General features: G+C 39.1%; 1 protein-coding gene across 1 annotated transcript; it reads left to right on the top strand.

Annotated features, from left to right (window-relative positions):
* The first annotated feature begins 388 nt into the window (after nt 1-388).
* On the top strand, nt 389-11668 carry LOC137387932 (uncharacterized). Its single transcript, XM_068074448.1, has 7 exons — nt 389-847; nt 988-1291; nt 1508-1926; nt 3199-3337; nt 10123-10205; nt 10639-10801; nt 11556-11668. The coding sequence occupies exons 1-7, from the start codon at nt 389-391 to the stop codon at nt 11666-11668; spliced, it is 1680 nt and encodes a 559-aa protein (XP_067930549.1).
* Nucleotides 11669-12017: the final 349 nt, after the last annotated feature.

Consider the following 12017-nt stretch of genomic DNA (forward strand, 5'->3'; position numbering starts at 1 on the left):
GGAGAACCTTCATGAGTCTGACATTCCCAAAGCTATTCCCAATGTTTTAACTCGTCATATAGTTTTTGAACAGACTATGAAGTTGTATGACCCTTTTGGTTTCCTGAGCCCTTCCACTTTGATTGGTAAATTGCTCCTGCACGAGACTTGGACTGCGAAGTTGCAATGGGATGATAAGTTGTCAGAGGTTGTGCACAGTAAGTAGGTTCAGTTTTTTGAGGATCTTTTCCAAGCTGCAGGGCTCAGATTGGATCGCTGTCTCAAGCCAAACAATACTGTTGGACTGCCTATGTTAGTGATTCTGTCAGATGGGAGTGATGTTGCTTATGGTTGTATTGTTTTCATTTGGTGGGAATGTTCGGATGGTTCGGTGTGGTGTAGGAACATCATGTCTAAGTGTCGCATCACTCTGGCGAGTAAGTTGTCTACACCTCAGATAGAATTAAATGGTGCTGTGGTATCGAAGCGAGTGTGGGCACTCATAGAGAAAGAGTGTAGGTTTCAGTTTGACAGTGTGATCCAGTTGGTCGATTCTGAAACTGTTTTTGCCATGCTGAACAAGTGCTCCACCAGATTTCGGATATATGAGGGTGTTCGAGTCGGTGAGATCCAGGCAGCAACTGAGGGTGATTTGTCATATTGGAAGTGGATACCTGGTGAGCCAAATACAGCAGATTGGCTGACCAGAGGTCGAACTCCTGGTCAGTTGTCTAACACGTCTGAATGGTGGACTGGTCCAAGTTTTTTGTATGATCCTAGCGAGAGTTGGCCTGTTAGGTCTGTCAGTGAGTTGAATAATATTTCTGCTCTACCTGGGCTAAAAAAGATGGCCAATGTTTCTCAAGTGGTGAGGCATCAACCATTGTTGGACTACTCAATGTATGGTTCTGCTCGCAGTGTTCATTTGGCTGTTAGGAGAGCGTTGATAACTATCCGTCAAAAGACTTTTTGTGCATGCTCGGACACTCCCTTTGCTGATATTTATAGAGAATCTTGTTGTCTGGTGGCAAAGGCAACATTCAGAAGACAATGTTAGTCGATCTGGAAAGAGGTAAAACCTCTCCATACAAGAAACTCAATCCCCAAGTAGATTCGGTAACTGGGTTGTGGGTAGTTGGTGATCGCCTCAGTCGGAGCAACCCATTGTCGGCGGATGGAAGGCCCCAAATTCTGTTGCCAGCCAATCATCCCTACATGTGCATCTGCATGCGTGATGCTCATGTTGATGGGGGACATAGAGGTAGGGATGCGACTCTAGCGAGGTTTAGACAGAGGTTCTGGGTGACTCAAGGTAGTAAAGTTGCTAAATCCATCTGTAGTCAATGTTATTTATGTAAAAGAGTCCGACCATCTCTAGTCAAGTACAATTTAGCCAAATTGCCAGAGGCAAGGCTGAAGGCATCACCTCCATTCAGTCATGTGATGTTAGATCTGTTTGGTCCCTACACTATTGGGTGAGAAGTCCAGCATAGAACTAGTGGAAAGGCATATGGAGTTCTCTTGACAGATCTCTATTCAAGAGCTGTCCATGTGGAGGCGGTGCCAGGTTATGATGCCGAGTCATTCAAAGGTGCTTTCATCAGATTCTGTTCTGTTAGAGGTTGGCCTACAAAGATTTACTCAGACCATGGGTCTAAAAAACTGGTATGTGTTAAAAGGGATCTTCGAGAAGCAGGGAAGACTATGGTCAAGAATAGTATCTACAAGTTGAGTGTTGAGAATGGTGTTGAATGGGTGTTCGGACCTGCCAATAGTCCTTGGTATCAAGGCGCTGTAGAGTCGCTGGTAAAGAACATCAAGTTAGCTTTAAAGTTTGCTATTGGTTCTAAGAAGCTCCGATATTCAGAGTTAGATACTGCGTTCAAGCAAGCTGCAAATCCGATAAATGAACGACCGCTGAGATCTCTGGCTTGTAGTGATTCAGAGGTAAGTGTTTTGACACCAAATTGCCTTTTTCTGGGTCGATCGATGTCTAGTAATCCTGGTTGTTTGGTTCCCTGCAGTTCTTTGGATCAGCAACGCAGTGTAGTTGCAGAAGTGTCTCAGCAGTTCTGGAAGAAATGGTGCAAGTTTCATGTCAGCAACTTGTTCACCTCCCCTTGAAGAAAAGAGTCGCCTAGAAACTTCCAGATTGGTGATGTTGTTGTGGTGGCCGAGAGTAATGCACTCCAACAAGGTTACTTTGTAGCACGAGTTGTCGCAGTATATCCTAGCAGTGATGGTGTGGTCCGCAAGGTATCCGTAGCCTATAAGAACACTCGGGTGGATGGGAAGGTCCACGTGTACAGGGGTTCCCCAGACATTGTAGTGACCCGTAGTGTTAAAAATCTAGGACTTTTGGTACATGTAAATGATGCGTAGTTTTAGGTATGTTTTTATTCTATACTGTATATTTCTTTTATATGTTGTAATGTTTCTTTCTTTTATATTGTAAACTAGGAGGATATCTCTGTGGTTGATCCCCTGAGCGGTGGTGTTGCCACTGTTCAGTTTCAATCTTATCATCTTCCCCCAGCCATCATTATCTCATGTCACTTCACTAACAACAATAGTTCAACCAAATTTTTTAAGAGGACTATGTACGGTCTTGATCTTGTTCGTTTTAAATCTCCTTCGCATCAAGTCCACCCTATCGGTGTATTAGAATGTGTCATACTTTTTAATTTTGTCTTGTCTATTGTCCAATTTTATAGCTACATGTATTAATGCGAAGGAGATATTTAAATCTATTAATTATATGTGTGCACAAATATAGCTATCTGTAGCCTTTAAATTATGTCATACAATTAGAGATAAAGCTGAGGCTTTCTTGTATCTTGTACAACACCCAAGGTAGTTTTAACCAAAGTGTTGGCTGACCAAGTTTTTATCTGGCTGTGTGCAACAATAAGTTTTATAACATCATGAGATTATAACAGCAACATTTTTAACTTCTTTGGCTGACAGTGATGACCGTTAAAGCATCACTGTCAGATTTTATCACACACGCCAGAAGCCGAATTTATATCTATATTAATACTTTTATGCCGGAAGGACTCCGCTTCCCTCACTATTTGTAAGATTTTATGTTCTCTTAACTATCATGTATTTAGCTCATGTCTTGTGTTTTATATGTAGTTTAATTTATTGTGTTTCATTGTTTTACATGTGTACATTGTTTTATGTCTCACGTTTCTTATAAGTTCATTTACTGTTTAGGTCACAAACTTCTTCCGATCAGTAATAAATGTACACAATCAAAGAACCTCGGAAGTAACTGTTGACAAACCCACAGAATTCTATTCTGGCACAGACACACACGCAGCTCTCAGTCTCTCTGGTTGTAGTTTTTATAGAAGTAAGGCTTAAAAAGCTCAGTTCACACAGATATTTTGTGGAAAATGGGAGCAGAGTCAGAACATTGTTGTTGGCCAGAATAAAGAACTTCTTGGCAGCAGTCAATCAAAAACTGGCCAAAGGAAGATCAGCAAATATTAGTTTTAAACCCTGGTCCTGTTTCAGTTCAGTTAGTTCCTTCTGCTCTTGTAAAGTCATGTCCTTTCCAACAACTGATGCTGAGCTGCATGGGTCTTTAACTCAGTCAAAGCATTCAGCGGAAGCTGAAGAGAAATAAACTGACAACTTCTGCTCAAGACTTTTCCAATGTTTACATAATTTATTACCGCACATAGTGCAGCAGTGGGACTTTGGCTGCTTCTCTGTGAGTGGGAGCAACTCCAGGTTGGCACGTAGCACATGTTGTTGCCAGAGGTGGACCTTTAAACTATAGAAGTCTATAAATACAATCTTTTGGTGATTATCTGAGAGTTTCTTATGCCAAGTTCTCAATGTTCTTTTCGATCAGTGGTTCCCAACTGGTGGTCCATGAACCCCTAGGGGTCCACAGGAGGTTTTGAGGGGTCCACAGGCTGGTCCCAGTTTTTCTAGCTAGTTATTTACAGCTATTTCTGTCTTATAGTGGTTGGTTCAATGATATGAAACTCTAAAGGGATAGGCGATGGCTATCATATGGGCGGGGTTTAATGATCGAGCTCTGTTGGGATTGTGCTAGCCTGGGTTTTGGGGCTAATGCGATTCCTGCGGGGTGGTCGCGTTGTCTTGTTAAGTTTTTAGGTCCAGACTTTTATCACCTATGTGCATCAATCGCTGGATAGTACCTGATTTCCGGTTAGTAGTACAAAACAACAATACCTGTAACCATCAAACATGTAATTCTCTCTCCCTCCCTCTTCAATTTCAGCGATATACTAAGATCCATGGAAAATAAAACATTTTGACTTACAATGCATTGTTATAAACACTATATATTATGATGTTTATAAAGGGGTCTGTGACTTTTAGATAAGGAGCTCAGAGATCCATGGCTTCAAGGTAGTTGGGAACCACTGTTTTAGATGATATATCTGTGAGAATCTGTTATGAAAGTTGCATAAAAGCGATGTAACTTGTTAATTTTGTTATGCCTCTTTGTACATCGTTGACATCAAATATAACAACAGGACTTTTCATAGGCCTATGCTCCATCTTTGATATATTGTGGGCCAGTCTGTATTGTGTGTTGAACCACATGTGGATGAAAAAGAGTGAACAAACTGTTTTTTGTAAGACACGGAGAAGCTTTTTCAATTAGTATTGCAAAGTTGCCACAATTCAGTTTTGCAGCTAATTTAGTAACATAAAAAGCCGAAGTATTATAAGGTAGTACATGTACATAATAGGCTACTGTCAACTTGTTACTAGCTTACCCTAGCTTATTGCTAGGAGCAAGTTTAAAATGGGTAACAAAAATTACTGCTCACACAAGCTTTAACGTGTGTAAGAACACAGTTTTGTTAAATTACGTTCATCTATCTTAATAGTGATTAATGGGTAAGTTATGAGAACAATATATTAGAGACCCATTAATTTTACATCTACGCCATGTTGTAGCGGTAGAATTTGTCATTTAAGCAATGAAAGAAGTTGTCGTCTCTACAACAACAAAACACGCTAGCCGCGTCAACGAAGTTATCTCCTACCTTATTCGTTTTATCGTAGCTTATTTGTTTTGCTGGTATCGGTAAATTTGGAGTTTCTAACAGGTTGTTATCATACATCGACGTTTTGCAAATATTTTTACAACGTGAAGCTTAGGCTATTATCTGAGCCGTTAATTCGGAACTGTGCTCATCGTTCGAGATCGTTTGCTCGCCCTGCCCGTTCGTCGCGTCAGCATTTTAGCGGCAACTGTCTCCTCGAATTTAAAGGTTTCGTCCACAAGAGTGGCGCCAGATAGCTTGTTTCGACTAGTGAGTAAAACTACCACGTGAATGTAGTATTTGGTTTCCTTTTACAGCGTATTTTGGAATTTTTATATGAACTGACTAAACCTTTCGTGGGCAAAACAATTTATGTCAACATTTTAAATACAGTTTAATATATTCTACTCCATCCTTTGCTTAGTTGCTTTACATACATGTAGATGGCATACCCTATCACTACTCATATCATAATTATACTCATTTAAGTTCCATTTAGTTTTATCTTTACCAGTATTTGTGAGGTCGACAGCATTTTGTATTCTCACGCTAACGTCGATAAATATTATATACAAACAATGATACAAACCCACCCCATTAGGGTTTATATCATTGATTCAACAAACAGATGTCATGTTAAAATCGATGACCAATTGACCATGCTTTGTTGAATTTTATAAGTCAACACACTGATAGACTTTTCATGGAGCAAAAGCATGCTAACATTGGTTTTGATATGTTAGCTAAGCTTGCAGTAGACTGGATTTTTAGAACCCTGGAAAGTGAATGTATGTTACCATTAAAGTGAGTCTTGGCAGGCTATCAATAGGCTCCCGTAATAACCTCAAACAATAGGGTTTGAGGATACTTTTAGTTATCGGCTTTTTGGAGGGTTTTAGTTTGGACCAAGGCATAATAATACATATCATATGTTAGCTTGCATGTATCTGCTGGTGATGCCATAGCTATGTTCATGTCATAAGGGTGAATTACTGTTGACCTAACCATTTTACCAGAAATCAACGTTTTAAAATGGCAAACTTTGTGGGAAGCAGTGCCATCAAAGGCAACCTCTTCCGAAAATTGCTAAGTTAACTCCTTAAAGCACATAAATTACATAATTTTTTATTATATAGTTCATTACATTAGAGTCTTGCTTTCGAATGAGCCTATATTCAATACACAAAGAATAATATAACTATGAAAAACAGGGTGTCAAAAGTATGTCCTGCAATAAAAAAACACTTGGGTGCAGTTCCCTCAATGTGATGTCACAATTATTATTTAGCCTTAGGTATTTGATCCCTTTTGCTGCCATTGAGGCTGCGCCTTTCTGTGACAATCGGTGCTGTTAAACCCAGAGAGCGCTAATAATAAACTAGGATTCTAGATAATCAACAATGTCCGGGGATCGTGCTAACGCCCGACCAATACAAAAGCATGTTTTGGGTTAATTAATTATGCTTCAATAAATATACTGTTGTTGATAAAGGTAATGAAATCACATCGATTAAATTGTGACCTGTGGTTGCGTCGCCCTAGGACTATATGTCAATCGCGCTTTCGCGACATCACGCAATGCTTGAAAATAATTAGTCTCAGTCGTAACCCCCAACATCACAATAAAAAGAGAGGGCTTGTGCATAATATCATCGGGAAAACATAGTATGGTGCTTGGAATCTGAGTTATTTATCATAGAAATAATCTGTACATGGAGAGCTAATGACACTAATTCCTTTGTGATCTTCATTGGTTCTTTAGAGTTGTCCTACCTTCCCCTGCAACTAGCGTCATTATCGTAGCTGATAAATATAAGCGGTAAGCAATAAAATAAGCGGTAAGAGCACACCACACCGCATATGAAAATTGTGACATCACAATTTTCGAGGAAAATTTTATGGGGAAATCCTATAAACACCAACCAAAGTCTGTCTCACCATGTCAAACAATGGCTCATTCGAAAGCCAAAACTCTGATGTTTTGATGTATATGATAAAAAAATTATGTAATTGATGTGCTTTAAGCATGCATTAGGAGATTTTTATGGCGTAAAATTTAACTAGGATTGTAATGTTTGTTCTTATTTGCGCTACGTGACCCTGTATGAAGTAGCTCAGTTTTAGCAAGTGTCGGTGATATTTAGCATATGTACACTGTTACATAGGCCTCTGTCTGACTGACAACTAAATAATATGTGATTAGTCATCCAAAAATAAAGATTTAGCCAGCCATGTTGACTGTAAAAGATATATCAGTAAGTGTTCATGATAGAGAAATATCATACATTTTTTAAAATTTAGCTTCTCGAATGTGAGTGTACAACCTATCTACTGTAATATGCAGCTAACTTCATAGCAGTTTTTTATCCCATGGCGTAACGTTTGAGCAAATCGACACACACACAACTTCAAGCCTCTCAGAATATTGCAGTTTCGTAAATGAAGAGGCTAGTGAAAATTAACAATGAAGTGTAAAAATAATGAAAAAAACAACCACACATACTGTGCAATGTATATAAGGCAAATTAGTTCAGATTTCATTTTGTCCAAATTAACATTCAATGCGGATCTTGACACGAATTAAAACGGTATAAAGAGTTTTGACTAAAATTTTTAAAAATGCGGCTTTGGCAGCTTAGCATGTGATGTATTATAACTGTACAATGAATTAACAAGAGCTTGAGTGTGGAAGGCGAGTCTAAACACAGTCAACAGTGTAAATTAGTACTGGGCACGGGTAATAAAACTCATTGAACTCACGGGTTTTTCTTCTTTCGAGTCTCGGGTAATAGAGATATACACTATGTTTCCATGATGCGCAGTGCTGCGGAGTGGTGCCCTCTCCGAATCATGGAAATGGCGGCTTCGCACTGAAATCACTGCGCACTGATCAGTGCGAAGCCTGTGCAAATTTGCAGCAAGGAAACAGCTGCTGCGCAGTGGCTGCGCATAGCTTTCATGTCGTGGAGACGGATTCTTCGAGGGCCGTGAACTAGTACAAATGTTATCCCGCTAATCTTGTTTTTTTTTCTATTCTTCCGATCTTCTTTCAACTAAATTTAATTATGGTCTGCATTCACAAGGATGATAAGGTGATTACTTTCCTGGACTTTGTTATCGATGTCAACACTTTTCGAAAAATAGGTGGCAAGTCTTAAATTAACGTTTAAATAATATATTACTTAAAAATACTTATTAAAAATATATCACTTTGTAAAAATTGTGTTAAGGTTTGTAAAACCTTGTGAATGTGTATTGTAAATAAAAGTATAATGACGACAGAAGCATAAAAAGACCGTTTCGGACGTTCGGTATCCGTGATCGATTCTATTTCTCCATCAGGCGATTCGATTTATACAATTTCTCTTCTCTGGCTAATTTGCTGAAAACCACTGCGCAGCATGGAAACGTACAATCTCCTCGACTTCGGAGAGGGCTGCTTCGCAGTACTGCGCACCATGGAAACATAGTGTTTGAGCATTTCGATCCTGCTGGTTCGGGTTTTGACTTGCGATTTCGGGTTTTGGTACACCGATCCATCGAGTAGAGTGGACAATAACTCGGTTTATTGCGCCCTGCGCTCTAAACACTGTCTGATAACCCGCCTGTTAACAAAGTTTGTACGATTTTAAAAGAACTTGTGAAAACATTTACAATAGCATCATATCCATTGAGCACATGTTCATCATTATTTTATTATGACTCAAAATATACTAGAAAATTATAATTAATATTATAAAATTCTTTATTTTCATCACAATCATTTATGACCTACCAACAAACGAGTCGTGTCAGTTTTTTCGCGATATCATTCAACTAAAATTTGTTATTAAAACGTAGGAAGTAGGTAAAGATATTTTAAAACTGTTACAAATGGAAATGAAATTTCTGGTCTAATATTTTGTGCAAAAATTAATTTGATTGGTTTACACTGTTACTTAGAAACGGCTTTTGTAAACAAAACCATACGAATGCCGGACTTCCGGCCGATAGAGATTCTCACACACCCTACACGATGCCTGAAAACCGACAGTTAGTAGAGCAGGAACATAAACTTATCTTTCAGCCTTTTCCTTCGGAGGGTGGGCTACTAAAACTAAGATGTTTTATAGTCAGAAATTTATGCTGAATTCAATTATAATGTTTCTACACCTATGTGTTTGCACATTTCTGAGCTAGAGAGCACTTTCGAAATGGGAGGGGGCAACTCCAAGTTTGGTTGGAAAACCTTACATATCAGACAAAGAAAACTAATTTATAATCTCAAAAAATAATAAATGCTTTTATTTGAGATTAAGTGAGTCAATTCTCAGCATTCCTTAACCCATGCCAAGGATGCAGCAAGACCACTTGTTTCACTCTCTTGATTAGTCTGTGAATGAAACCCTAGTCAGAGTGACTAAATTTCAATATGAGACAGCCAAACAGTATTCAAACAGATGGTTGATATTAGAAAAAGAGAGCATTCAATGTGAAATTGCTCAAAAAGTGCAAAGCATTGAGAACTTCAGTGAGAGTTCAGACTTGTTGTCATTATGCCTGTTATAAAAAGTATTGTAACAAACTCGTTATTAAAAAAGCTGAGAAAAGACATGAGAAGAGACAGAAAGAATGTGATACAGCAGGAGAGGTGAGATCAGATATTTATAGCTTTACAAATTCATGATGATTACTCCATGATGATGGTACATTAGTGGGAGAAAAATAAAACATTTTCATTTTTGTCTGCACATTTTGTGAGCAGCAAAATTAACTTTTTGCAGTTTACATGACGTGTTATAGCCTACAATTTGGACATAAATTTATAGATAAATTACATGTATGATCCTTCCTTGTTTTTTTGCATATGACCACACAAACTACGCCAGATATGGCATACTGTACTGAGATGACTAATCTGAAAGTATGGCGTAGCAAGGTGTATGAGGCTCTTATGAAGAAGGGGTATTTTAATTATCAATCACGACATCACTATCCATTCAGCTCTATCGCTTGTGATCAATCTATTGAGCAAACAGTTAAAAGAGACTCAAAGTCTCACGGTGGAATCATAGGGTTTACCAGGAATCATCGGCCTTTCAATGATGGACTCTATCTCACCCAGAACGAACAGCTGTACATACAGACATGAGGAAGATGCTAGTGCTTGGTGATTCGGATGCAGCAAGTTATGAGATGCATGAAAAGGTATGGAAGGCTGATGAGAAAATGAGGGAAGTCATGAAAGACTCATAACAGCAAGGATAAATCCGTTTGCGTTTTAAACCACCAAGCTAGTACATATACCAGTGGTGCAAAAGCCTCCATTGAAGTGAAGCAGGATCTTGAAATGGCAAATGTGATAGGAGAGAAACAGCTTTCAGAATTTGTCCAGAGGAGGTTAAGCATCCAAGAGATTGATTTCAATGCATCCATCAAGTCAAACAAGCTCAAAACCTTCCCCACATTACCATCAGCTAAGAAAAAATCAAAAGAAAAAGTCCTAGAGTGTTCGCACAGACTGTTTGAGAATTTGTTAGTGATCAGCCAACAGCGTAACTTGGATTTGAGAAAAGTGTTATCATTCTCTCTTGGCAACATCAGCTGGTCCCTGGCTAAATCTGATGGTTCTATATTGAAGACTGCCAAGTCGGCTCTGATGGCTGCTGTTGACGAAGATGTTGATGATCAACCATCAATCTATGTTAATCAGGATCAGCTATCAGTCTTTGACGCTGTTGTGGTTGATGCTATGGCCGAAATTCAGACCCTGAAAGCTCCTCCAACCTTTGGCATGGTTGCAAGTCAGCTTTTGCAACGGATAGTTAGTATTGCAAATGTATATCACACATGTCGTGTGGAATTTGTTTGTGACACATACCCTGATATCAGCATTAAAGGAGGTGAGAGAAGTCATAGAAGTGTGAAAGGAAGGCAGAAGGTTGCTGTGTTTAGTCCGAACTTCTGAATTTTTAGCAGATGGCTCAAACAAGACTGCTTTAGTGAAATTTTTAAAGGATACATGGAGGAAGTTAACTGTGAAGCAGAAACTAGATCTTATAACAGCTTTTTCTCAAGAATGCCACATGATCAGCTATGACCTTGATGGATCAATCGCTGTAGACCAAATAGATAGTTTGACACCAGACCACGAGGAAGCAGATACGCGCATGTTATCACATATCGCAAAGATAATGGAAGACAAACCCAGCTCAAGTTCTAGTCAAGTACCAGAACACAGATGTTTTCCTAAGCTGTCTATCTCTAGTGAATGAGCTGCCATCACAAAAACTCATTTACTGCCGTGGTAAGAAGCAGTTGAGATATGTAAACAGGCTGTCTGTCTACTGTCCTCACATCCGAATGATGCAAAGCACTGCTCTGGCTCCATGCTCTAAGTGGATATGACAGTGTAAGCGCATTCTATTCCAACGGGAAGATAACTTTCTTCAAGCTGCTAAAGAACAATCTTGAATTCTGTAACACACTGAAATCATTGGGAGCAGATTTTAAAGTTGATGGTGCAAAAAGATAATCTGTTGAGACATTCATATGCAGATTATATGGTAAAGAGACAAATTCCATCAATGAAGCAAGGTATAAAATCTGCTCACCGTCTCGGACATCACAACCAAACCTACCACCCACACTATCAGGCCGCGATATGGTAAAGAGCCAAGCAAATAATCATCAATGCCCCATCCCTCAGCAACATGGATGGTTTATGGAAGATGGAGAGCTTAAAGCTAGATGGATAACACAACAATCAGCACCTCATGATGTGCTCGTGGACATGTTTTGTCAATACAAAACTGGATGCCAGTCTCGTCGCTGTCAGTGCAACAATACAGATCTCAAGTGTACGGACATGTGCAGAAGCAGCTGCTGTAGCAATAGAAATAAAGAGGATGGAGATGAAAGATACTGAAGACTCAGATGACTGTGAATTAGAAGGTTAGCATTTGAGTGGTATTGTAACCAAAGGTGCACTTCATGTTTGATTAGAATACATATGTGTCA

The sequence above is a fragment of the Watersipora subatra genome, chromosome 2, assembly GCF_963576615.1.
Source record: "Watersipora subatra chromosome 2, tzWatSuba1.1, whole genome shotgun sequence".
In the NCBI taxonomy this organism is placed as follows: Eukaryota; Metazoa; Bryozoa; class Gymnolaemata; order Cheilostomatida; family Watersiporidae; genus Watersipora; species Watersipora subatra.

What these genes read in the sequence shown, in the direction of transcription:
- LOC137387932 (XM_068074448.1), top strand. Translation starts at nt 389, where the DNA reads ATGTCTAAGTGTCGCATCACTCTGGCGAGTAAGTTGTCTACACCTCAG. An exon ending in TGGCTTGTAGTGATTCAGAG is followed by an intron (nt 1,927 to 3,198) that starts GTAAGTGTTTTG and finishes TTTACTGTTTAG; the next exon opens with GTCACAAACTTCTTCCGATC. An exon ending in AACCTTTGGCATGGTTGCAA is followed by an intron (nt 10,802 to 11,555) that starts GTCAGCTTTTGC and finishes ATTCATATGCAG; the next exon opens with ATTATATGGTAAAGAGACAA.